The sequence below is a fragment of the Phasianus colchicus genome, chromosome 2 (assembly GCF_987193195.1).
Source record: "Phasianus colchicus chromosome 2, bPhaCol1.hap1.1, whole genome shotgun sequence".
Taxonomy (NCBI): Eukaryota; Metazoa; Chordata; class Aves; order Galliformes; family Phasianidae; genus Phasianus; species Phasianus colchicus.
In genome coordinates, this window is record NC_143437.1 from 49,006,303 (window position 1) to 49,031,637 (window position 25,335).

General features: G+C 37.3%; 1 protein-coding gene across 10 annotated transcripts in view; it reads right to left on the bottom strand.

The window, feature by feature from the left end:
* Nucleotides 1–25,335, bottom strand: part of SYNE1 (spectrin repeat containing nuclear envelope protein 1) — a 289,372-nt gene that overhangs the window by 84,210 nt on the left and 179,827 nt on the right. For 9 of the 10 annotated variants that reach the window (XM_090135604.1, XM_090135609.1, XM_090135612.1 and 6 more), the window contains 11 exons: nt 23,841–23,978; nt 22,757–22,942; nt 19,986–20,108; nt 18,249–18,431; nt 17,170–17,313; nt 12,725–12,919; nt 11,543–11,683; nt 7,817–7,984; nt 6,296–6,457; nt 4,095–4,289; nt 1,241–1,414 (listed from right to left, as the gene is read on the bottom strand). In XM_090135604.1, coding sequence (XP_089991730.1) covers nt 1,241–1,414; nt 4,095–4,289; nt 6,296–6,457; nt 7,817–7,984; nt 11,543–11,683; nt 12,725–12,919; nt 17,170–17,313; nt 18,249–18,431; nt 19,986–20,108; nt 22,757–22,942; nt 23,841–23,978 — 1,809 coding nt within the window. The remainder of the gene's footprint in view (nt 1–1,240; nt 1,415–4,094; nt 4,290–6,295; nt 6,458–7,816; nt 7,985–11,542; nt 11,684–12,724; nt 12,920–17,169; nt 17,314–18,248; nt 18,432–19,985; nt 20,109–22,756; nt 22,943–23,840; nt 23,979–25,335) is intronic. The other variant, XM_090135608.1, reaches the window with a different exon arrangement.

Here is a 25,335-nt window from a genome sequence, read left to right on the forward strand (position 1 = left end):
AGCTTCTCGGTGTTTGCTCTTTCTGATTGGTGCATGATGGACTAAAGGATTTCTGAATAATCCTCTTTAGTCTAAAGAGAGACTTAAAGTGACAAATCTCTGGCATGTTTATTCTCAAAAGCTACTTTATTGTTGTTCCATTAACCATTCATGTATTACAGACATGGTACATATTTTATTCTTCCAAATTCAAAGCTCATACTTGCTCAAAAACCTAGACTGGTATCAGTTTATTTCACTGAAGAAATGTGTGCAGGATAAGATGTGCAGTCTCTAAAATCTGGAAAAAAAATTCCGATTTTTTTTTTTTTTAAACTTACTGTATCAAAATTTTAAAAATCAGCTAAAAACCAGCAGTATTAACTCTTTCCAGAGTCATGTATCCTAGAGATTATGTTTAAACAAAACATTATTGCTTTGTTCACTTGTGAATTCACAATTCACAAGTATACGGAGTGAAAAGGGGTCCTTAGTCTCCATCTGCCTTTTCTCTGCCTAATAATTTCAACTGTAATGTTCATACAGTTCTGAACTTTTCTTTAAAAAATAGAAAATCCCCATTCATTTGTGAATTTGGAATGACATGGTTTCAAATCTTTTCAGTAAAAGCATATGCAGTTGATTCTTATTGCAGTAAGATTTTCCTCACTTGTTTTGGTATTGTGTTAATTAACATTAAAATCATAGAAGTAGTAACTACTGATGATTAATTTTTTATTTGGAGTCTAGGTAGAAATTACTCCTAAAGAAAGCACAGCACTGTAACAGCCACCAATGCTAGTGGGAATGTGTTCTTCATCTGGAAAAGGTGGAGCAGGAAAGCACACTGTAGGTGTTTTCACATGTTTCAAGTGAGCTGTTCAACATCACCACTTTGGGAGGAGCAAAAACAGAAAGACAAACACATGGCCTTTAAAGCAAAACAAACAACTCCTCTGAAAAATAGTGCACTTCAAACATTCTTGCAATATGAATTTCTTGTCTTCCTACTGTTATGTTAACATGTACTTCCCAAATCACTGTTTGCAACCTTTAATAAGAAACAAAGAAGTCTTTTATTTCACAAATAATTGATTAAACCAACTGAATATATATGAGGTGCTGAGGAGTTCAGAAACTCTCCCCCTACTAATATACTGGCTCATTCCAGTCAGTAATGGTCTTAATGTTAATGCTCCACGCTTACCTATGAAGTTATGCCCTCCCTCTTTATCTAAACACTACAGACTGATAATTTTACCTGACAATCTACCAGCTGAGCTTCCATATCCATAGGTTCCTCAGCAGTAACCAGAGCAGTGTCCAGCGTTGCACGGGTATTGAGTAGCCAGTGGTCAAGCTCATCAGCTTCACAGCGGTACCTTTGAAGAGCCTGTTCTTGTCGCTGTTCTTCCAGTTGCTCACTTAGTTTTTCCTAGAGGTATAAATTATAGCAATTTTTTACTTTTCAAGAGCAATATACCCTACCAATCACTTCAATTTTTTGTCCCCTCTCCACTCCAATCTCTCACAACTTCTACATTTTTTAAGCCATGATAAGTTTTGGTTTTTTTTTTTTTTAAGTTGAAAACTTCACAAGATATTACCGAACATGTTTTTTGATGACTTAAATTCTGTTTCAGGTAAGTCAGCATCCCACAGCCCAGACATCCTGACTCCTATCTGTCAGAATGGATTTGAAAAATTGTAGAATGGCTGGTCCCAGAGGTTGGTGATCTGTGACATGAGATCTGGTTGATGTCAAGTAACTAGTTGTGTACCTACGGGTCAAAACTGCATTGAATCCTGTTTACCATCTTCATAGATGATCTGGATGATGAATGAAAGCATGCTCCAAGCGTGTTTGCCCGTAACAAAACTGTGAGGAATGGCTGACACATTAGAGGATCACATCCAGAGGGACCTTAAGAGACTGGAAAAAGTACCTAACAAGAGCTTCATGGAGCTCAGCAAGGAGAAGAGCAAGCCACACAGGCTGGGGAGGGATAACTCCATGTAGCACTACATGCTGGGGACTGATCAGCTGGAAAGCAGCTTTACAGAAAAGGACCAAGAGGTCTTACTGAACACCAAGTTGAACATAAACCAACAACATGCAAAGAGGGCTAATGGTAAGTTGGGCCACATTAGCATCTGTGTTGCTTGAAGATTGAGGGAAGCGATCCTATGCCTACACTCAGCCCTAGTGAGGCTGCAGCTATTGTGTCCCATTCTGTACTTCAGCACAAAGGAGATATGGAGCTATTGGATAGAGAAGAGGGGATTTCAGCAATAAGAAACAACTAGAATGAGACAGTCAGAGGATATTTATATGTATCAGATAGCATGTGATCTGAGTATGACACAAGTGGTGTGCAATGAAAGGTGAAGATTATACTGGGTTTTGCAGGGATGGAGTTAACTGTCTTCATAACAGTCTGTACAGTGCTGATTTGTATTTACGACTAAAACAATGTTGAGAATACACCAATCGGTATTTGGCTGCTGGTCAGCCCACCATACTTCTGTTCACAAAGTCACTTGATAGATCTGAGCTAAAACATCCTGCTTTTAAAAGAAATCTTCCAATCTACTTTGATGAGCTGAGTACACATCCAGTATGAAAATGAAGACCTATATATGCAGGGTAAAATCTTCACAAAGGAAAGCATTTGTACAGGTTTTCTAATTGCCTAATTTTTATAGGAAAGTTATTAGAAAGTTTGAATAATTTAAAGAATAATGCTAAGAAGTATCCCAGGTAATTAAGAATTGAAAGTTCTCAAAATTTGGTTATAGCTCCACAGAAAAAAAAAATAATAATAATATTGCTAATCCACATTCCCCACAGCAAACTGTTTTCATTTCTTATTCTAGCTGTATTTCCAAATCCTTGAAATTTCCTGCAAGATTTTGTCTGTGAAATCAGAGCTATATAAAATATACATTAAACTGCTGAGTACTGGCTACATACCATATTTCTATTTCTTAGCCAAGAATATTGGAGTATACTTCTGCTAATGTATCAAGTTAACTGTAGAATCCTAATCATATTTAGGTGTAGTATTTGACTTATGTTTTTGCTTACAATTATTTACTATCTTTTCTTAAGTGCCATCAAGATTATGTATGGAGCCAAAGCTACAAATAGTAAGATCCTTATTCTATTTTGAGCTCTTTAATTTTAAATAAAAGGCATTTTTTACTTCTGAGAAGAAAATTTCTATAGTATAAGAAAGACATTTCCTAAGAATATGTTCACTACCTCAAGTTACTGCACAGGACTAATGCAGCTGATGCATCCCACGACTCCTCTGTAATCCTCTGTAACCCAGGTAAATCTATAGAGCCAACTGTCAGCCTCTCCTCAAGAATCTGTCGATAATAGAAATTATAAAGGCAGCAGTTGCTGCATTTATGATTTCATTGTTTCTATTCTTAGCAATACAGCAGTAAATCTGCCCTGCAGCGTTCAAAGTAACAAGCCTGTACCAAGCTTTAGCATGAATACATTTTCTCACCAGTATAATACACACCTGCTGCTTAATACACAACATTCCTACATGTAGCAATTGAAAAACAAACAAACAAAAAAACCACAACTTTTGTGCCAAAGATAAAGAAATGAAGAAGTACATCTTCCACTATCATAGTTTGTGTGCAAATCACTCAGAAGATGAGCATAGATAACAGTGCAGCAGTTTAGAAGAGGTATCATTTTAAGGTTTTAACTTTCCCACTTCTCTTATCTCCCAGCTTGGACAAGCAACTGCTCAAAAGTTTAAGCTTCAATGTAGATAACCGCTTTTTATACTTGCATTACTTCTTTTAAACAAGAAATACCAAGAAAATAAAGCACCTATTGAGAAAATGACAAGGAAGACATTAAATAAAAAACAAATATATGCACAATGAATTTCCAACTTCCACCTAATTATTTTACGAAGAAGAGATGGCATAAGAAGATTAGTAACATACAAGTGAAAGGAATTGTGAGAATGAAAATGAGTTCTTTTAATTAGAAGCATTCAATGGTGACTAAGGTCTTTGGTCAAAAATGGCTCACAAAATCTGTAATGTAGTCCAACAGAGACTCTTCTAGAGTTTTCTGGTACCTCTAATAGCTGCCTTTTTCCTGATGCCTTCATTCGAATTGTGGCCATTCGCTCTGCCAAGACCGTGAGAGTGGACTGCAATGCCAGCTGGTCAGCAGCTTCTGCATCCAGTGATTCTGAAACCAGTTCCTGTGCTAATGATGTCTGAAGCTCAGTGATTTCTTCTTGTAACATTAGAATCTCATCCATCAAAGCCTATTTAGAAATGAGAGCAAATAAACTGGTTGTTTCACTTAACAGAGAGAAGAAGGTATCTAAGGATGCGTATCTTTTATATTAAAGACAAACTGTCCAAGGAAGCATGAGGAATACAACATAGTACAATATATAATTGTCAAATTTCATTACTTATCTCAAATTTCAAACAAATCACTAGAAGGAATTTTTGTAAATACTATACATACAAGTTTGCTCTTTCAGCAAACTTTCTGAAGGGTATTCAAGTAGATACTGTCAAGACCATGAATAAGTGAGAGAGAAACACACCAGTATGAGTTGATTTCCAGGCAGAAATTTACTAACTGGACAAATAACTTTCTAGAATATCCACAAATATTCAGAGGTGAACTCCATGATATTCCTATCATCGTTTTTAGCCTACATAGATACCTAAGAAAGGATGCTGCATTACCAATCTCTTAGAGCAAGCAGTTTACTTTCATGTCTATGAATACATTTGGTGCTCAGGACATCATGCAGTGCTGCAATAGCCAAATGTTACCCTTTAAAAGTCACAGGGTTCATATGGAAGAGCAAACTGGCCCCATCAGACAGTTCTGAGCTATCAGAATGCTTAGATGGTTACAACTTTGGTGTATGTCTGATTACTGATTGATTACTTGATAAAGAACAATTGAGATGAACTTGCAGCTTTATTTTGCATTTGAATACGGTACTAACTCAATTTTCCTGCACCTGGAGAAAGAGAATGACCAGAATGCAATTTAGACAGCGACATGACAGAACTGTTTCTCATTCAATGTTTATTTCAGGAAGTCTTTTGTAACATGTTGGCACTTTGTCACAAGAATGTGTATTCTGATGAGCAATTTTGCAAGCAAAACCAACATATCTCATCAGACCTTTTATATCCCTAATATATATTTGTATATATTGTGTAATTATTTGAAAGTAAAAACTGCAAAATACTAGAACATCTTAGCTTACATTTTCATTGCAAACATAGTGAAAAGGAAAAGAAAATGAATCAAGCTGAGAAGCCTAGCCCATGCTTTTTAACTAACCAATTTTGAAATGGCTTGGTGTTGCAATTATCCATGTAACAATGGTTGAGATCTGTGGTGGTTTCATCCTCCTCCAGCCCACATGGATGGACAGAAAGATAGTGTTACCTCTTTAACAAAATTTTTTAGGGTTCTTTGCATACTGAGGATAAACATCTATTAGGAAAATAATTCATCTGTACTTCAATGAATGCAGACATTTTATTAGCTTGACACTCTGAGAATCCAAAAATGAAACCTTACAAAATGAGTCAGAAATAGAAAATCTTTTCCTCTAGCATCAAAACTGATAAAGTAAATTTCAGCACAATAGCTTGCTTTCACTCTTTGTCAGCAATGCTGTTATTAACAACCTGAAGAGGAAAACCTGCTTTGTGAATGAAATTACAGTATTTTACTTCAAATAATTACAGTATTCCCTTACTAATAAGAGATCAACATTATTAAGACAGCATTTTTTAAGACTTCCCTTGGGACTAAATTTTTTATATTCTTTGGATTGTTTGTTTTGTTTAACAAAGCAAAAGTTATATTAAGACAAATACAATTTATCTGTAAGGGTTATGATCTCAGTAATACTGAGAACGTTATATAGTCTATATATAGAGTCTATATATACTAGCATATATTGATATGCTAATAGCAGTAATGCTGAAAATCATGTGTGTAGGTGTCACTGAACCCAACTTTGACAATACATTTTGTCAAAGTCAAACTCATAATCTATTCTTAATTCTTTCTTAAAGCTCCTTTTTAAAAAGAATTCCTATTACAACCTCTTCTGAAGAGGAGGAAGTCTACAAAGGCAAGACATATGGAATGAATGTAGATTAATACAGCTATTGCATATTTCTGAGTCATCTGACCACAAAGAATACCGCTATCTAACAACAAAGAAATCTAAAGATACACAGGTAATGCATGGTTTCACTTTATTTCTCATGTATAAGTTTTTACCTGATGTTCAGCCATCTGACTCTCTGGGCTCTTGGCTGGTTCCAAACTCTCATTCAGTTTCATCTCAGTGGTCTCCATTTTTGAAGATATAGACTGAAGCGTGTCCTGATATTTCTGTTGACGCTCAAGAGCTTCATAAAGTGTGCGCTGTTTTTCACTTATCTGAAGGCAAACAAGAGGTATAAATACTAGCCTCTGATGAAAAATTGCAGAATTGTAGAGCTTGGCAGGGACCTCTAGAAATCATAGCTCCCTCACTGGAAAATCTTACACAGAAATGCATTCGGGAGGTTTCTGAATATCTCCAGTGAAGGAGACTTCACAACATCTCTGGGCAGCATGTTCCAGTGCTCTATAACTTCCACAGTAAAGAAGTTTTTTCTCACGTTCAGATGAAACTGTTCCAGTTAGTGTCTGTAGCCCCTTCTTCTGACAGCAGGCATCATCGAAAAAAGCTTGGCCCACCCATTTAACTCTCATCTTTTCCATATTTATAAGCATTGATAAGATCTTCCCTCAGCCTTCTTATCTCCAGGCTAAACAGTTCCAAGTCACTCTGTCCTTTCTCGCAAGGAAGATGCTCCAGTCCCCTGCTTTGCAGCCCTCCACTGCACTTTCTCTAGCATTTCCCTGTCTTTCTTGAACCAGAAAGTCCAGAACTGAACTCCAGATGTGGCCTCATCAAGGCAGAGCAAAGGGGGAGGAGAACCTCCTTCGACCTGCTGGCCACACTCTTTTTTAATATACTCCAGTATAATATTGGCCTTCTTGGCCACAAGGGCACACTGCTCACTCATGGATTTTCTTTTTCTTCTGCTTCATACGTCTCTAGGCTTATGAGACCAAAAAGACTTGCATAGTCAGTTTTTGAAAGTATATACTATAAAGAAAAACAACCACATTAAAATTATTTATCTGTTTAAACACCATCAGTCAAATTCTGTGACTGAAAAAAGGTGCTTTATTCAACAGGGAAACCTTATGGACATTTGCAGGCATTCTAGATTTTATGCACTCAAACATATGCATGCATACCACTTCATAGAGCTAAAGTTCTTAATATTCTGAAATAGCTACTGTGCCTTTGCAAAGAATTAAGACTGATAGCACATAATCAAAACTTGAGCCATTTTGATACAACAACCGACTATACGACACTACTATGTAAAACTGTATTAAGCTGACTCAGTATTTGGATGAATTGGATGTTTATGCTAACATTTCCAGTATCAATTAAATACCATTTTAGGTTATGGAATATAGTCTGAAAACAGCTAGCATTTCTGAAGGCACCTATCGATGTTAATGACTTTTTTTTTTTTTTTTTTTTTAATGGAGGTCCATTCTGCACAGGCTTTCAAAGGAAAAACAAAGACAACGTAATACAGTCTTGCAACTGAAAATTTTTGTTGCCCCCCAAAAGTCAAGAACTTCAGAAGAAAATACTAGCTAAGCAAGTTCATTATATTTTATTTCTCACAAGTAAACCAACTGTTTTAAGCCCTCCAGATGCAGACTTACCACATTCTTCAGTGTTTCCCAAGAACGCTGCAAATCATCCAGTTTGGCACTAGCAGCTGATTCTAAGCCTGGTTCATAAAACTCTTGGGCGGCTGAAGTGCTGGGCTGAATTTTAGCAGCTTCTGTTTGCAACTGTTCAGCAGATAAGGCTTGGTAATATGCAATGTCCTACAAGCATGAAGCATATAATTGCACTTTCAGAATGAAAGATAATGTATAAGAACATCCCCTCCCATGCTGATTCATTACATATGTGCAGAAATCAAGTCACTCCTTAGGCACTGTCACTTTCCCAGACTCTCCTAACTGAATCTGCAGAGCACAAAGAATGCCACCTGCCCCAGAAAACAGAATATCATCCAGCAGCTGCACAGGTATGTTTTTTCATTTCCTCCCCTTCTCCAGAAAATGAAAAGATGTGAGCTCAGGTCATCTGCTTCTTTGATGGACATTTTTACAATTGAAGTGCTGTTGAAGCACTGATGTTTTTAAAGGCAGGCAGCCTTTATCTCTTCACAAACAAATTGAGAATCTAAAGAAATTAGAAGATGAAGGCTTTAGTGATGTCCAGGAGACAACAAGGAATAGGTAACAGCTTAACACAGTATTCAGGACATTGATCTCAGAGTTTTTGATTCTGACCATAAGTGACCTTTGCAAGTCACGGCTGCATTACTGCAGCAGGCAACTCCTCTATTGGTTTACAGTTACTGTACAGCCCCCATCTAGTTTTCTCTAGAGACAAAAAGCCAACCAAGCTGTGCTTCTGGGACACCTTTAGAATAACTGGCTGAAAGGGAAAAATAACCCCTTTACCCATCTTTTCAACTACTTTTTGGAGTACGTAACATGATTGTTTTCATAAGGGTTTTTATGCTGACAGCATGAATCCATATGTTCTTACACATAGTTGATTTGGTCTCCCCTAGAAGGGTCAAAAATCTCATCCTTCTTTCATGAAAATTAGTCAGTGTACAGCATTCAAGCTTCTTGGTTAAGATGCAGGGGCAAAGGATGTATGCAGATTTCAAAAGATATTTAACATGGGCTGGTGCAAACTAGGTGGGTTTTCATAATGGGAGGAGGAAGAATGATGATTAAGTAGTCTCTGTACAGGGAGAAATGAAGATATTTAACAGGTGACCCAGTGCTGAAGACTTGAGTCACAGGACTAGCTGTAGCCTCTAAGGCTTTGTGCCAAGAACATCAGGTTTTTCACTTCGATTGCTCTACACCACATATCTGGAAGACAAGCTTTTAAAGATGTGCTAAATTTTAATCAATTTTATCTTGGGTAAGTGTGAGAAATGTTAGCTCCAACAGATTCTCTTTCAGTATTGTAGCAGAGATGAAAGGCCTGATTTTACTATGCATTAGAATGATTAGAATGCACTGCATCAAAGGACTGTTGTGTATTGCTGAAACACTCTATAGCATGAAATCCTCAGCTTTTTAAAAGTTTAGGTTTTTTCTTTTCAGTTGTTCTCTTCAGTTGTTTTAGAGAAGTGTCAGTATAAACAAAACAACCCAGGCAACTGTTACTTTACAACAGTGACACTATCACTTTCTTATATTACATGCTTTTGTTTTACTTTGATTCCATACATAGGATCAATATTCTCAATATTTGGCACTTGTTTTGTATTTTTGTGGCTTGTTGACAATGCAAAAATAATGCATAATTATTTAAATTCAGAAAACCTACATTTTATCCTTAGAAGATAATGGAGATACTAGAAAACTTTGATGGAAAATTGTAACAAAGATTGTGAGGGATTAAATTAGGATAGTCTTAAAAACTCATTCCCTTCCATTCTAAGGAAAACAAAATAAACAAAACATTTCATAAGGGCTCTATATTTTCCCCCAAAAATTAAACAAAGGAAATTCTTTACTTTCCAGAGCTCCTGTTTACATATTTTTATGATAATTTACAGGTGATATTCCTGTGAGAAATTATTTCATTTACTACTGTCAAAAATTTTTCCAAAATTAGTTTCGCAGAGGTTATTTTAACTGAATATTTTTTAATTTACATTTAAACTTCTGATTCACTCTTCTCTAAAATTATTACTACTACTACAAATGCTTCTTTTTATTATTATTTTACCAGTCTTCTTTCATGAGGTCTCCCTAATCAACCATTATGATCAGCACTGACAGTTTCATAGTTTCTTTTCCTTTAATCTCACATGCATGGGAACCTAACTATTTTGTAAGTAAACCACAGCATTTTGGAATGTTCTTCCTCAGGTTGCTTAGTAAATGAAGTTCATTTCAACATTAACCACACTGAAGAAATCTTCATCTGTCAGTTTTCTGTGCTTTTTTTTCTCATTATTACTATAACATCAGAAAATTTCTCTTTTTCAAAGATCTTCTACATGAAATTCTGCCCATGTAAATCACAGGTCTTAAAACTTGTGTTTTGGTGTCAGGCCATGATACAACATCATTTTCAGTGGATTTTCCTTATCATTTGAGTTACTGAAGTTTTTTCATTTGTTTCATTTCATTTTCACATAAATGTAATGCACTGACAATGGATCTGTTTATTGGAAAGTACACTGCTCTTGGTTGTTTAACTCACTGATTAATACTGTCTTGATATCTTTTCGGTATGGAAATATACAGCTGCCTTTCTACTGTAAGTAGATATTACTGGGAAATTTCTGACTATCTGAAATAAAAGAAAAAGCCTTCTGATGCATCATTTAACATTTTTATTATGTCTTTGAAGAATGGCATCTTTATTTCTATCTTAGCTAAGAATTCTTTTTTATACCAATTAATGAAAATGAATCAGTTAAATTTAGAAGCTTTTAAAGTACCATATATATAGTGGAAATTAGTGTAGGGAATTATTGGGCAATTTGCTCAAACTTTTCTCAATCTACTCAGCAATGCAGCACTTTACTACTGTACCTTTAAAGTCTGCAGGAGTCAATTTTGGAACCAGCCATAGATGCAAGAAACAAGCAACCGCAAAACTCTAAACATGTTGAATTGAGTGAGCCAGTGACTGCTCCTAATTTATAAACTTCAGCTTAATATTATATATGTTCTTTCATGTGCATGGTGCTCAGTGTGCTGGTTCATCACTTCCATTTCAATTGATGTTGATGTACACTTGTTCCTAGTAGAAGTGTCAGAGTCCTCAGGTTTAGTATAAAGTGTATTTTAAGTGATTTCACTCATCTTCCTCATTACTACTTAAAATAGGCTGACACTGAAATTATGGACAATACATGAAAAGAATACATGAAAGTTAATACTTGAAATGTATTAAGTGGAAAACACCAATGCTACAATGACTATGGTACTATAAGATAGATGAAAATAGACATAATGAAATGTTTTATTATTGAAAATTAAATGTTTCTCAAGATGCAAGATTCCATTGTGTACTGCTATGAACATATAAAATAAAATGTAAATAGAAAATAGTTATTACATAGAAGAGATTGGTAAATTTCATGTAGACTTATTTAAAAAACAGAGAATAGGTGTTATGCTGAACTTACACATTTTAAATTCAGAAGTCAGTATTTGAATGCATTAATACATTTTGAGCTAGAACCTGAAGATTCAGTTAAGTTAGATATAAGGAACTGAGGCTCAGTCTCTATAGTTAAATATTCTTTCATGGGATTAAATAAACCACCATGGAATGGAACCATGCATATCTCTGACATAAAAGCTGAATGAATGCAAAAAGAGGGGTACCTGGTTAACAGAAGCATCTGTATTAGCCACAGGTGAGGGTGAGCGACAGGCAGGTGGAGAAGAGATCTCACTGTTGGTTCCCTCCTCCCCAGACTCCTCAGTGACAGGGGAGAGCAGCGTGTGACAGCGACCAGCAGTCATCTGCCACAGGAAAAGCAAACCCCAGAGCACAGGAAGAAAATTGGTTACCTCAACTTAGGTAACTAGGTTTACTTAGACTGAGATCAAAGCAAGAAAAATAACACACATCTGGAATTAACTTGATGGTATTTAGTCATCCCTTGTGCGCTTCACATTTGCCAGGTAAAAAATGCGGTGAATCCATGGTTTTATTTACTTGTTGTACTTTAGTATGAACATGCTCTCCTGTAACCTAATGAATTTAAATGGAAATGTATAGCCAGTAGCTTAATAATAACAAGTTATGTTTGTCTAGATATCTTCTAATACAGTCTGGGATGCATATGGAAATATTATGGAGAGCTATAAAATAAAGCAGTATTGGTCTCAGTACCCAGGCCTGGTTGGAACAACAAGAATTAGACTTAAAATATAAAAAACATATAATCCAATAGTCACTTGTGCTTTTTTCTTCCCTGGTGCTGTTATACAGTGATAAACCATGAAATGTGCACTCAATTTTCACTTAGGCAAAACCCTTAGTGACATCAGCAATATGTTTGTAATGAGACCAACAAGAAACAGACAAAAACAGTTTAATTCAAGCATGAGGCCTATGTCAATACTCACCTAGTTTTAATTTCCACACACTCGCATAAGAATACAGCAGCATACTGTTGAGTACCACATCAACATTTTAATAAAGGAGCATTAAAAATACAGTCTGTAAAATACACACACTGCAGCATGTTATGAAATGTTTTTTCTGCCTTTATCTTTTTCCTGCAACTTAGTAGTTTTTCAGTGTTTGCTCTCACATGCTGACAGTGAAGAAAAAGTAATATATTTGCGTCTTATTACAACTGCCACAAGTACTTCAATGAGTCTCAAAAACCCATATTAAGCAAAATACAGAAAGAGGAAGCTGAAGTTTGCCACAGCCCAGCCATTTCAAAAGCAAAATATAGATGTGAATTGTGACAACTTGCTACACAGAAGTGTTGCAATCATGCAAAGACAAGTTGTTAGGATAAATAGCACCGAGACCAATTCCTTCCTTACCATAACCACTGAGGGATGTGCAGGGTGCGCTGGGAGAAGGTCTGAATCCAGCTCCTCCATTCCTTCAGAAAGCCCCTCCACTTCTGTCACCGTCAGAAGCATAGTGGCATGTTTTGCCTTCATCGTTAGCATCTTGCACTTTGAATTCAAAGAAGCAATTTGCTCCTGGTATCCTTTGATCTTCTGCGCCAGCTCCTGAGGAAACATTTTATCCCTAATGCAGAAGCAGCCAATGCAGACTACAGAACTAGCAGCATTTCAGCTTCCGTGGAGCTTCCCCTCCTAGCCCAGCCAATAAAATCATAGCACTGCCTCTCAGAAACCCTGCATAAGCAGCAGCACTAGCTGAAAAGCAGGATGTTGATTGTGGAGGGAACAAGTCAGGCTGCATCTCACTGCACAGCTAAAGTACAGCTAAAGAGAGCTTAGAAGTGAAACCGGAAAAGTACTGTGAAACCCTCTGTGTGATCACTGCAGAAGTGAAGGACACCTCATACTTTCATCCAGCCTGAATTGGGCACAAATTCTGTATGCTTCATTTTACAGAAAAGGGGAATATCTCTCCTTTGTTCTTTTCTACATTTTTTTTAAAAATCTGTTTGTGTTTATCTAACGGAGATGAAGCTTTTCCACATACTGCATGCCTTGAAAATGAGGTCATACAGGAACCAGAACTGTAAAATTGCATCGTTCAGCTCTCAGCAGAAAGAACAAATAGTTGAAACAATAACTCACAGAGCTTAACAAGATCAAATGTAATATGAACAGTAAGTCAGATAATAAGATTACATGCAGACTGAATTATTTATGCCAGTGTTCAAATATATTTTGTTTTATTTTGGTTTTGCTTTGGAGTTAAAAACTTTAAAAAGCATTGGTGAATCTTGCTTAAAGTGAGATTTTAAAATACTATTTATCATAGCTATTAAATGGTCAATCTAATAGTGAAATACCATCACAATAAGTTTAGTCAGAGAAAAGATATGAAAATGAATGGCTTGTATTATCTCATGCCCTATACTGCTGCCTAGTTCAGTGTCTGGTTTCAAGGCATTAAACTCGTTTATTTCAAAAAATAAATAGCAATAGCTATATAGAATCTATGATTCTATTGTATGATTCAGTAGCTTTTCATATTCATGCTAAAGCTATTGGTTCTGCTTCCCTGAAGGCTCAATAATATGATAGAATTTTTATTTGTAAAGTAAAATACACGTTTCCTTATGCCTGTCTGTTAATTTAGCCTGCTTTAAAATGTTTACCCAATGAAAGCTTTCAAGGAAAAATAGCAACAGAAGTTGCAAGATCTATCATAATAATAAACGTATAATATAAGCTGAAATATGAAATATAAGCTAATATACTTTAAAAAAAAAAGACCACCACTTCAGGCAAGTAAAACAGAAGGATTATTCGGTTATAAAACATCTTCAGTAAATCATTTCCTCAGAGTCACAGGGCAGAACCGTCCCAGTGAAAAATGCAGTTAGAAAGTGGATGCACTGCAAAGAATGCTGCTGATGTTTTCTGTCTGAGAATCAATGCTACCTGGTCACTGCTATGTCAGCAACAAGAGGAGCTTCTTGGGAGTTTCACAGTTCACAGCTGGAGACTAAGCAAAGTATAAAGCAGACAACTAGATCAGTTGAAAGACAAACTGCAATCAAATCAAGCCATAACTTTTAAGTCTAGCAGCTGGAGTGCAGTTATCTGCTCTGTTTGGCAAGTACTAGTCATTCACTAATGTTCAATGAATGACACATCTCAGGGACACACAAGTGGGAAATCTATTATAATTCAAAATATTCAATACATGTCACATTAATGTCTAATATGCTGACCATCTAACATACTCCTACAATTGAACAAAAGGAAAAAATAAAAGATGCAAAAATGTGATCGTAAAAAATATAAAATAACCTAAAAAAGGCAATTTTTTGTATGGTAATATATATCCATTAAAGTCACAAGTATCACAGAATCACAGAATGGCCAGGGTTGGAAGGGACCTCAAGAATCATGAATCTCCAACCCCCTGCCACATGCAGGGCCACCAACCTCTACATTTAATACTAGACCAGGCTGCCCAGGGCCCCATCCAATCTGGCCTTGAACACCTCCAGGGATGGGGCATCCACAACCTTTCTGGGCAGCCTGTTCCAGCACCTCACCATTCTCTCTGTAAAGAACTTCCCCCTGACATCCAGCCTAAATCTCCCTCTCCCTCAACTTAAAACCATTTCCCCTCATCCTGCAGTTATCAACCCTTTCAAAGAGTTGATTCTCCTCCTGTTTGTAGGCTCCCTTTAGGTACTGAAATGCTGGAATGAGGTCACCCCGCAGCCTTCTTTTCTCCAGGCTGAACAAGCCCAGCTCCCTCAGCCTGTCTTCATAGGGAGGTGCTCCAGTCCCCTGATGATCTTTGTAACCCTCTCCAACAGCTCCCTGTCTTTCTTGTACTGGAGGCTCCAGACCTGGACACAGTACTCCGGGTGGGGCCTCACAAGAGCAGAGTAGAGGGGGACAATCACCTCCCTGTCCCTGCTGGTCACCCCTCTTTTGATAGAGCCCAGGATAGCATTTGCTTTCCAAGCCGCAAGGGTATACTGCTGGCTCATGTTAAGCTTTTCATCCATCAGGACCCCCAGGTCCTTCTTTGCAGGGCTGCTCTCCTTCCAGTCTGTATGGATACCTGGGATTCCTCTGGCCCAAGTGCAAAACTCTGTACTTTGTTGTGTCAAACCTCATTAGGTTAACCTGGGCCCACCTTTCAATCCTGTTGAGGTCCCTCTGAATGGCACCCCTTCTTTCAACCGTGTCAACCGCACTACTCAGTTTTGTGCCGACAGCAAACTTGCTGAGGCTGCACTCAATTACATCATTGATGTAATTGATAAAGATGTTAAAGAGCACCGGTCCCAAGACAGAACCCTGGGGGACACCACTCGTTACTGGCCTCCACCTGGACTTAGAACCATTGATGACCACCCTCTGTTTGGAGCCTTTCAAACAATTTCTTATCCATCGAGTGGTCCACCCATCAAATCCACATCCCTCCAATTTGAAGATAAGGATGTCTGGGGGACCATGTCAAAGGCCTTGCTCAAGTCCACGTAAATGACAATGGTTGCCTTTCCCTTGTCCACCAATGCCATCACTCCATCACAGAAAGCCACCATATTGGTTAAGCATAAGTACGGAGATACTTACCTGTATTCTTATTTGAAATTCTGATGAAACAGGGTATGGTAAGCTAAATTACAGAGTTTAACTGCTGTTACATAAATACACGGCACCATAAGCTTTCTAGACAATTGTGTATGTTCCTTTAACTTCCATCCTCCTATTTTCATTCTAAACATAGGTCCTACAGATATCCCTTTAAGTGTTTGCTCACGCAGGCTTTAACAGGGAATCTCATAACTAATGTTTTCTTAAAATAATAACACAAGTAACAGGCACTTAGACAGACCTTCCCTTTAAAGTCATATAACAACTTAGAATCTCCTTCTGTGACAGTGCACTTTCCCATAACTACTTAGCAGACAAAATATATAAAAAATATATCCATACCTTAGTAAGGTATCCATACCTTAAATATCTTACAAGATCTTACAAGTGTGAAACCTTTCTCTCTCTCTCTCCATTTCTTCTTCTTCTCTCTCTTTTTTTTTTTTTTTTTTTTAAGGGAAACCACTCTGCATTTATAGTAAGCTACTTTTATAAGAACTGCATAGAAAATGAGCAATATCTACAACATTAGGCTACATTACACAATACTACAAGTAGGTTTTAATTAAAAGGTAAAGAAATTGTGCCATCTGGTGTCAAAAGTGATATACAGATATATTTGACTCATTTTCCATCCCTAGGAATAAACAAAAGATAGGAGCAAGGAAGTGGGGTTTAGAAGCCCCCATGACAGCACAGCAGTGAAAGCTGTTCTGACTCATTTGAGAGCTTAAGATTGATAAGTTTGAAGACAGAATTTGTAACAACACAGGACAAAACTCTTCCCAAGCCAACTAGCTAAGAAGCCTTTGAAGTGTCTCTGGCACAGTATTCCTCCAAATTTACTTGTGTTTACTGTGATTCAGATACCTTGGTGTTTTTGTTAATGGAATGGAAATAAGTAATTTCTAATTTGGAAGTGATCAACTGACTAAATGTTCAGTAGCATTAACAGGGGGTGCTCTTCAGTCAAGTACATATGGTAACTGCCTCTTAATTACATAATGCTTTAGTTTGCCATAACATTGCCTGGAGATTAGGATACATTTAACTGAATAAACAAATGAATACTCCAGACTATACTAACTGCGTGACTTTCCTATTGGGTATTAGTTTACCTGCTCAGAGAGCCTTTAAACATGCCTGAAAAACTACTACTAAGTATTTGGGGCCAGTGAGTTTTCAATGAGCACATGTTGTTACGGCTTTCCTACCTCATGACGTGAAATCTGGTTCTGGAGTTCCTGGATGTTGCTGGTTGCTACTGGCTTGTCTTGGATCTCACGATGGGCGCTCTCTATCATTTGCTGTAAATGTTTCATCTCTTGCTCATATTGTTCATACTGAACCACAGCTTCCTGGAGAGGGGAAAAAAGATTTGAGTGTCTACACACACATAAGAAAGGATCTACTTATGCCAAGCATGACTAATCTCCATTCTGAAGTGAAGCAAACATACACATAAAAGGCACTAGAACCTCGATAAGTACAGCAGGAATAAAGTAAGGAAAACATCAGTCCACTAAGATATACGGTGAACTGCAATGAATTCAACTGTTTAATTTAACTGTTTCCAGAAAACAGTTTAGATACGTTATTTTTTAAGACATTCAATTCTGGGCTGAATCTTCAGATTCCCACAAACACCTGCACCAAGAATACACAGTAACAGATAGCACTGCCTAGTCGCCTAGTCTGACAGTTTTGCTATAGCACTTATTCACATCAGGCCTTCTTCTATGAAGTGGAAGACTACATGAGTTACTTAGATTTCACAGAATCACAGAAAATACAGCCAGGAGAAGATTCTGAAGATGGATTCAGACCATTATCCTATCAGTGTGGTATAGGTTCTTTCCACCATAGACTCACAAGAAGCTGGTCTTCTAATGAAACAGGGTATGGTAAATACAAGGAAATTAGGTTTTAATTAATTGTATCATTTCATACCAAAATATGTAAAAATATTTCCGAAGTACATTAGAATAAACTTTCTTTCCTGCTAGCTGGTGATAGAAAGATGCATAGCAAACTCATGTAGAAAGATTCAAGGTAGAGAGCAGTAGAGGCTTCTGATCATTGTGGGTAGTTGAGCATAAGGAAGAATATGGTGTTAAACATATGTTTTAAAAACATGGAGCCAGAAGTGACTGAAACAGAGTGGGCAATATCTTAATGATATGACATGGGAAAAAAGGAATGGACAGAGATATGAAAGTCTTTGTTTTCACTGAAATTTGTAGAGCAGTTCTCAAGTTACTCTGAGTAATACACAGGACAGAATTATGCTTACCTGCATGATGTTGCACTGCTGAATGGCAGTGTGCTGCAGGCGGCTGGCCTCCTCCTGGAGCTGGAGTGCACTGTGACATATTGGCAGGCTGGTGACCACCTCTTCAGGAATCCTCAGGGCACTTTGACAGACTTGGACTGCATGAACCTTTGGCTTTAGTGATTCCATTTCAGACAAGAGATGCTAGAAAAAGTCATTTCCACAAATAAGATACTTTTGCAAAACACCCACAGTATCTGATGCAGCAAACAACAAATGATGAATTCACAGGCTAAAACAATGCATTTTATTTATTTATAATTAAATACAATCAAGGTACACTTTGTCTGGAGTTATTCATATATAAGATTCTTTTAAAGTATTAATAAAGCATTAAGTATTAATAAATCAAAATGCCTGAATAAGAGGCATAAAGGTAACTAATGAAATAGCATAATCAACTCTATTTCAGGGTGTCTAAGCACAATAATATTTCTGTTAAAATATTTGAAAAATAACTATACAAATTCCACAAATCTGTATAGGAGTAATATACAGAGGAGACTTAGATTAGATGTCAGGGGAAGTTTTTCACTGAGAGAGTGATGAGGCACTGGTACAGCCTGCCCATAGAGGTTGCAGATGTCCTAAACCCCAGAGATGTTCAAGACCAGGCTAGATGGGGCCCTAGGCAGCCTGATCTAGTGGTCAGCAACGCTGCTCATGGAAAGGGGTTGAAACTATATGATTGATGTCCCTTCCAACTCATGCCATTCTGTGATTCTATGCATGACCTTCAGAGAGAACACAACAGGCTTGACAGGTGGGTTCACGTGAACCTCATGAAGTTCAACAATGCCAAGTCTTGAAACGGTGTTGGGTCAATCCAAAGCATGAATACATGTGGGGCAATGAATGGATTGAGAGCTCTGAGGATAAGGACTTGGTGGTTCTGATGAATAAAGAACTAAACACAAGCCAGCAGCGCGTGCATGCAGATTAGAAAGCCAACTGCATCCTAGGCTGCACCAAAAGATGTGTGACCTGCAGACTAAGGGATAAGAATCTCCCTTCTACTCAGCTATCATGAGATCCTAAATGGAGGACTGCATTTAGCTCTGGAGCTTCCAGAAAAAAAGGAAGACATGGACCTGTTAGAGTACATGCAGAGAAGGGTCAAAAAGATGATCAAACAGCCAGAGCACCTATCCTATGAAGACAGGCTGAAAGAGCTGGACTTGTTCAGCCAGGAGAAGAGAAGGCTCTGGGGAGACCTTACAGCAGCTTTCCATTACTTAAAGTGGCCTACAGGAGAGATGGGCAGTGACTCTTTACAAGGTGATAGGACAAAGGGTTTTAAATTGAAAGATGGTAGGTTTAGATCAGACATTAGGAAGAAATTATTCATTATGGGGATGGTGAAGTAATAGGACAGGTTGCACAGAGAAACTGTGGATGCCTCGTTCCCTAGAAGTGTTTGATTAAAGGTTGGATGCGGCTTTGAGCAATATGATCTAGTGGAAGATGTCCCTTTCAATGGCAGGGAGATTGGAACTAGATGATGTTTAAGGTCCCTCACAGCAGAAACCATTCTATGATTCAATTCCTTATTCACTTGGCTGTAATTTGGGGATAGAATTTGAAACAAATTACCCACAAAAAGAAACACCAACGCCACAAACAGTCTTACCAACATTCAGTATTTTTTGTGCAAGCTCATGCTACTAAAGGGCTAATTTTGAGGCCCTGAACTTTTACCTGTCTGTGAGACAGTTGCTCTTTCAAGCTCAAACGCCCAAGCTCTGGAGAGGTCAGTGTGGCTTGGGCTTGCTCCAGAGCAGCCTGCAAGGCTCTCAGCTCAACTTCAAACTTCTTCATGTCCTGTAACAGCAACAAATTTGTGAATGATTTCATGAATCAGAAAAAAAAAAAAAGTCACTATAAATATACATCTGTCTGGATTTTATAGTTATGTTCCTTATTACCTTGTCAAAACTAAGTCATAATTTTAACAAGGAAAACTGTTGCAAGTACTATGAGAGTGTGGAAAAATAGGTTTCACAGCAAGAGCTACTATTTTAAGTACTTCATCTATCAAACACAGTATGTATGTTACAAAGCTGATTTCAAAGAGTCATAAGCCTAAAAATGAGATCAAGATGTCCTCTAGTCACTTTCCCAAAATAAGACAGGACAGGACAGAATTGGGCTATCTTTTCAGACCTTTTCATTCTTAAAAACACTGGCAACAGTGTCCGTGTCTCTACAGATAACACATTCTAGTGATCCAGTACTCTTATTCTGTAGATTTCTTTTTATGATGATTTGACATGAAGCTATCTACTACTGCAATTTCTGTCCTCTACTTATTATCCTATTAACAACAGATAGGAACAAATAATTTTTAACCTCTCTGAATACTTCATACATCATATTTTTCTTTCAGTGCATTTTTTCTTGCAAATTTATATTTGTCTCACTAGTATTACTGTCCTCTGTTCATGTGTAAAACTAGACACAGTTGAAACCATGCTCGTGATTCATAGGTAGAAGAAAAGAACCACAAGAACCACTTCACATGTCCTGACAATTTTATATATATATATATATATATATATATATATATATATTTTCATACTGACTAGATTATTTTACAAAAATGTTCACTTATTTTTCTATGATCTACATTATTAAATTCAAGATCTTTCTACAGGGTACCCCTAGCTAGTAATTCCTCATTCAGATACACAAATAATTTTTTCTTCCTATCTAAAGGTAATAATTTGCTTTATCCCTGTTGAATGGCAGTCTAAATTTTTTCAGGTGTTCCCTGTACATTTGGTGTTATCTAATTGACTTCAAAGTTATGGTTTCTAAAACACCATCCAACTTATTAATGAAAATATTGACTAGTAACAGCCCAAAGGAGAACCTGAAAGATCTTACATCATGTATCCCATCTTTTGAGGTGGGAACCATTGATCATTACACACCAGGAAAATTTCTAAATATCTTTACACCTATTTGATACATTTTCAACTAAGTAAGCTTATCAACTGTGCTAGTAACAATATCTTGTGAAACATTATTAAAATCAAGATATATGACACATTTTTATCTATAAGGTCTACTACCTTCATGTTAAATTTGACTCTTTTAATATGATTTTCTTTCTTTGCAAATCTATGTTGACTTCTACTCATTTCATATTTTCATGTAACAGCTTACACATAGTTCATTCAATTATTCTGATATTTCTCTGAGAACTGAAGACAGTGAGTTTCATTCTACTCTTTTTATTTGTGTGCCAGTCCCTGGTTTATTCAGTGGGGAAAGAAAACCTTCAGCTCATAAGGAGGAGGTGATACTTTTGTTAAGAAAGCATTGCCCTCCCTGAGCAACAACTAGTAACGAGACCCCACTTCCTAAGATGTGAGTGGACATTGTTTGCTGACAGAAATTAGAGAAAAATTTTAATTTTAAAAATCCTCTACATTCTCTCCTTTTGCTTCCACACAGCTTTTTTTTTTTTTCTTTTTTTTTTTTTTTCCCCTTTTCATTTAATTAAACTGCTTCTTATATGAAGCCCATCTTTTCTTTTTCCATCTTTATCCTTTTGAGGGTGGGGAAAGACAGAATGTAGTGGTGGACCTTAGCTGTTGATCTGTTCTTAAATCATTACAGTGCTATATCCTATAAATGCTGCGAAATAAGGAAAAAAAAATAAAAATCAGTATTAGTTGTGATCATCCTAATTATTGATGATAGATTAATTTCAGCAGCCTGTAGGTATTATTTTCCTATTTAGTTGTGTTTAACTGTATCAGTCAACAGCAAAAGGAGTCCTAAAAATATACTATACTTAAAAATATATATATATATTTTGTCAATTCAAAAAAAAGAAAAAAAAAAGAGATGTAAAATTTAACACCCAAAAGGTAAGAGTAAATAGAAGACTCTTCTCTGCTTTTCTCTGTATCTTGCATCTGTCTATAATGCCCTCATACATGACATATGTATAACACACATTTACATTAACAACAAACATATATGGAAGAGTCCCAGAGAAATATCAAGGACATGGAAAAACATATTATTGCATTTTCTTAGAGCCACAGGTCTCACAATATAGAGTTCCTGTCAGGCTCAGTACTGATCTGAATTAATAGAAGACAGGCTTTAGGTATCTTCTAAGTGAAAACTAAATGGTGCATCATAAATAATGACACAGACATATTCATCTCAATTCGAGTATCTAAACACAGGTGGTCAGTTCCTTTTGAGAAATGCAATTGTCCCCAGTACATCCAAGCAGATCTACAGAAATCTGCTATCTGAAGCAGTAGTGAAAACCAAGGCAGAATGCTCAACAGCATCACAAGTCATGCAAGATACATACTTTTAAACAGCAGAACTATGTCCTTTATAGATGACAGATAAGATGCTAGTACTCCCAAAACCACAATGCTCTTAAGCACACAGAAACTTAGCTATCAGCTGGTATTGGAAAAAAAAGTGCTTTCACATACTTTGGCAGCATCTTGCAGATTTGGTAGCCGCACTTTGATAATTTGTTGCAACTCTTCCGTCCTACGCCCCAGTTCTAGCACTTGCTGAGACATCTCTTCAGTTGAGTATACACTGGCCAGATACTCAATCCTTTCACTCATGGCCTCAAGATCACCATGGATCTCCCCAGACTCTTCAAGCATAGTCTAGATAAAGATGTAATCAGAATGCCACAGATGAGTTACAGATTGGGTCCATCTCCTAGCAAATTCTTATCCTGCAGACTCCTCAATTTATACACATCATGATTAAACATATAAACATGATTGTGTTCTATCAATTTACTGTAAAGCTTAGACAATATGCTTAATAATGAGTGAATTTTTAAGTGCTTCAGGGAAACAAATGCATAAGTCTCAAAGTTTCAGCAATTGTACTTATCAACACATTTATTTTAGTATTTTGCTATACATACTTGTCTGTTAAACATAATTTACATTATCTATGAACATGATCTTCTGGAAGTCTGATATATCTAGTAGGAAGAAACTGGGAAGAAAAAAAGTTCATCAGTTGGGTATCAATCTGGGAAATTTGTGTGAAAATGTGTAGATGTGAACAAAGGCGATCCAAATTTAGCTTAAAATGGGAAAAGAAAAAAAAAAAACACTGAAAATTGTGTTTAGATAAATTAGAAGTTATAATAAGCAAGAGGATAGTACCAGGAAAAGAATTATGATGATGTTTCTTTAAACAAGTATTAGTTGCAATGAGGTATTTAATGTGATAACATCTCACTGTCTAGACAAAATGTTCAATCAAAAGCTCCCACGAAGCCAATGTACTTGAGTAAACACAGATTACTTGAACCACATAGTTTTATTCAACAAAGTATCGTTATTTCTGTCTTCAAAACAATTATACAGAAGAAATCAATCATCTTTAAGACTTGGAGGACAAGTCAGAGACCAGAGTAACATAATATTTTTACTTTTTTTTTTTTTTTTTTTTTTTTTTCCTTAAGGAAAAGAAGGAAAAAGGATACAAGATAAACATTAAGATCTTCTATACACTTCCATTAAATGTCATAGCTAGTACGATCACCTGGTAGGCTTTAAACTGATCGCGAAGCTGAGAGGAAGAATTCCACGTTATACTACCATGCACTAGGATATTTGCTTTCTCAATCCATTTCAGTATGAACTCCAGCATCTCATTGTATTCTTCCAAATGCGAAGTAGCCTGGATATAGAAGAAAAAATCCATCTCTTATGTCTAGGATGTAATTCTGTACAATTCTTAGACAATGACAGATGTGTTTATTTCATTTACTCTTTTTGACTTTGGGGATAATTTTAACAACTTTTACTTACTGTTGAATATGAATCAACAAAGTCTGTATTTATGAAGTTAAAAAAGGTTTGCTTTTAGTAGCAAGCTTATCTATTTCTCAGGAAAAATGGCACTACAAAACTCAACTCACACTGGAAGAACGCACTGATATTCATCTGCATCACCAAGCTGAGTGGTGTGGTCGACACAGTTGAAAGAAGGGATGCCATTCAGAGGGACCTCAACAGGCTTGAAAGGTGGGTCTGGGTGAACCTAATGAGGTTCAACACAGCAAGTGCAAGGTTTTGGACTTAGGCTGGAGGAAAATCCTAGGCATCCATACAGTCTGGAAGGAATGGATCTTGAAAGCAGCCCTGCAGAAAAGGACCTGGGGGTCTTGACAGATGAAAAACTTAATATGAGCCAGCAATCTGCCCTTGTGGCTTGGAAAGCAAATGGTATCCTGGGTTCCATCAGAAGAGGGGTGGCCAGAAGGGACAGGGAGGTGATTGTCCCCCTCTACTCTGCTCTTGTGAGGCCCCATCTGGAGTACTGTGCCCAGGTCTGGAGCCCCCAATACAAAAACGACAGGGAGCTGTTGGAGAGGGGCCAGAGGAGGGTCACAAAGATGATCAGGGGACTGGAGCACCTCCCCTACGAAGACAGGCTGAGGGAGCTGGGCTTGTTCAGCCTGGAGAAAAGAAGGCTGCGGGGTGACCTCATTCCAGTATTTCAGTACCTAAAGGGAGCCTACAAACAGGAGGAGAATCAACTCTTTGAAAGGGTTGATAACTGCAGGACGAGGGGAAATGGTTTTAAGTTGAGGGAGAGGGAGATTTAGGCTGGATGTCAGGGGGAAGTTCTTTACAGAGAGAGTGATGAGGTGCTGGAACAGGCTGCCCAGAGAGGTTGTGGATGCCCTGTCCCTGGAAGTGTTCAAGGCCAGATTGGATGGGGCCCTGGGCAGCCTGGTCTAGTATTAAATGTAGAGGTTGGTGGCCCTGCATGTGGCAGGGGGGTTGGAGATTCACGATTCTTGAGGTCCCTTCCAACCCTGGCCATTCTGTGATTCTGTGATCACTAGAGTGTATGCTTCCTGCACACATTTCAGCCTCGCACACAAGTTTGAAAATACCTTGTCTCAGCTTGTGGCTCACTTGCAAGCCTTTTTTTGCGTCATTCCTTCTCCTTCTTTTTGTCTTACCATGCAGGTCCCCAAATAACTTTTATTTAAAGTATGCTTCATCCACCCAGGCTGTCATATTTC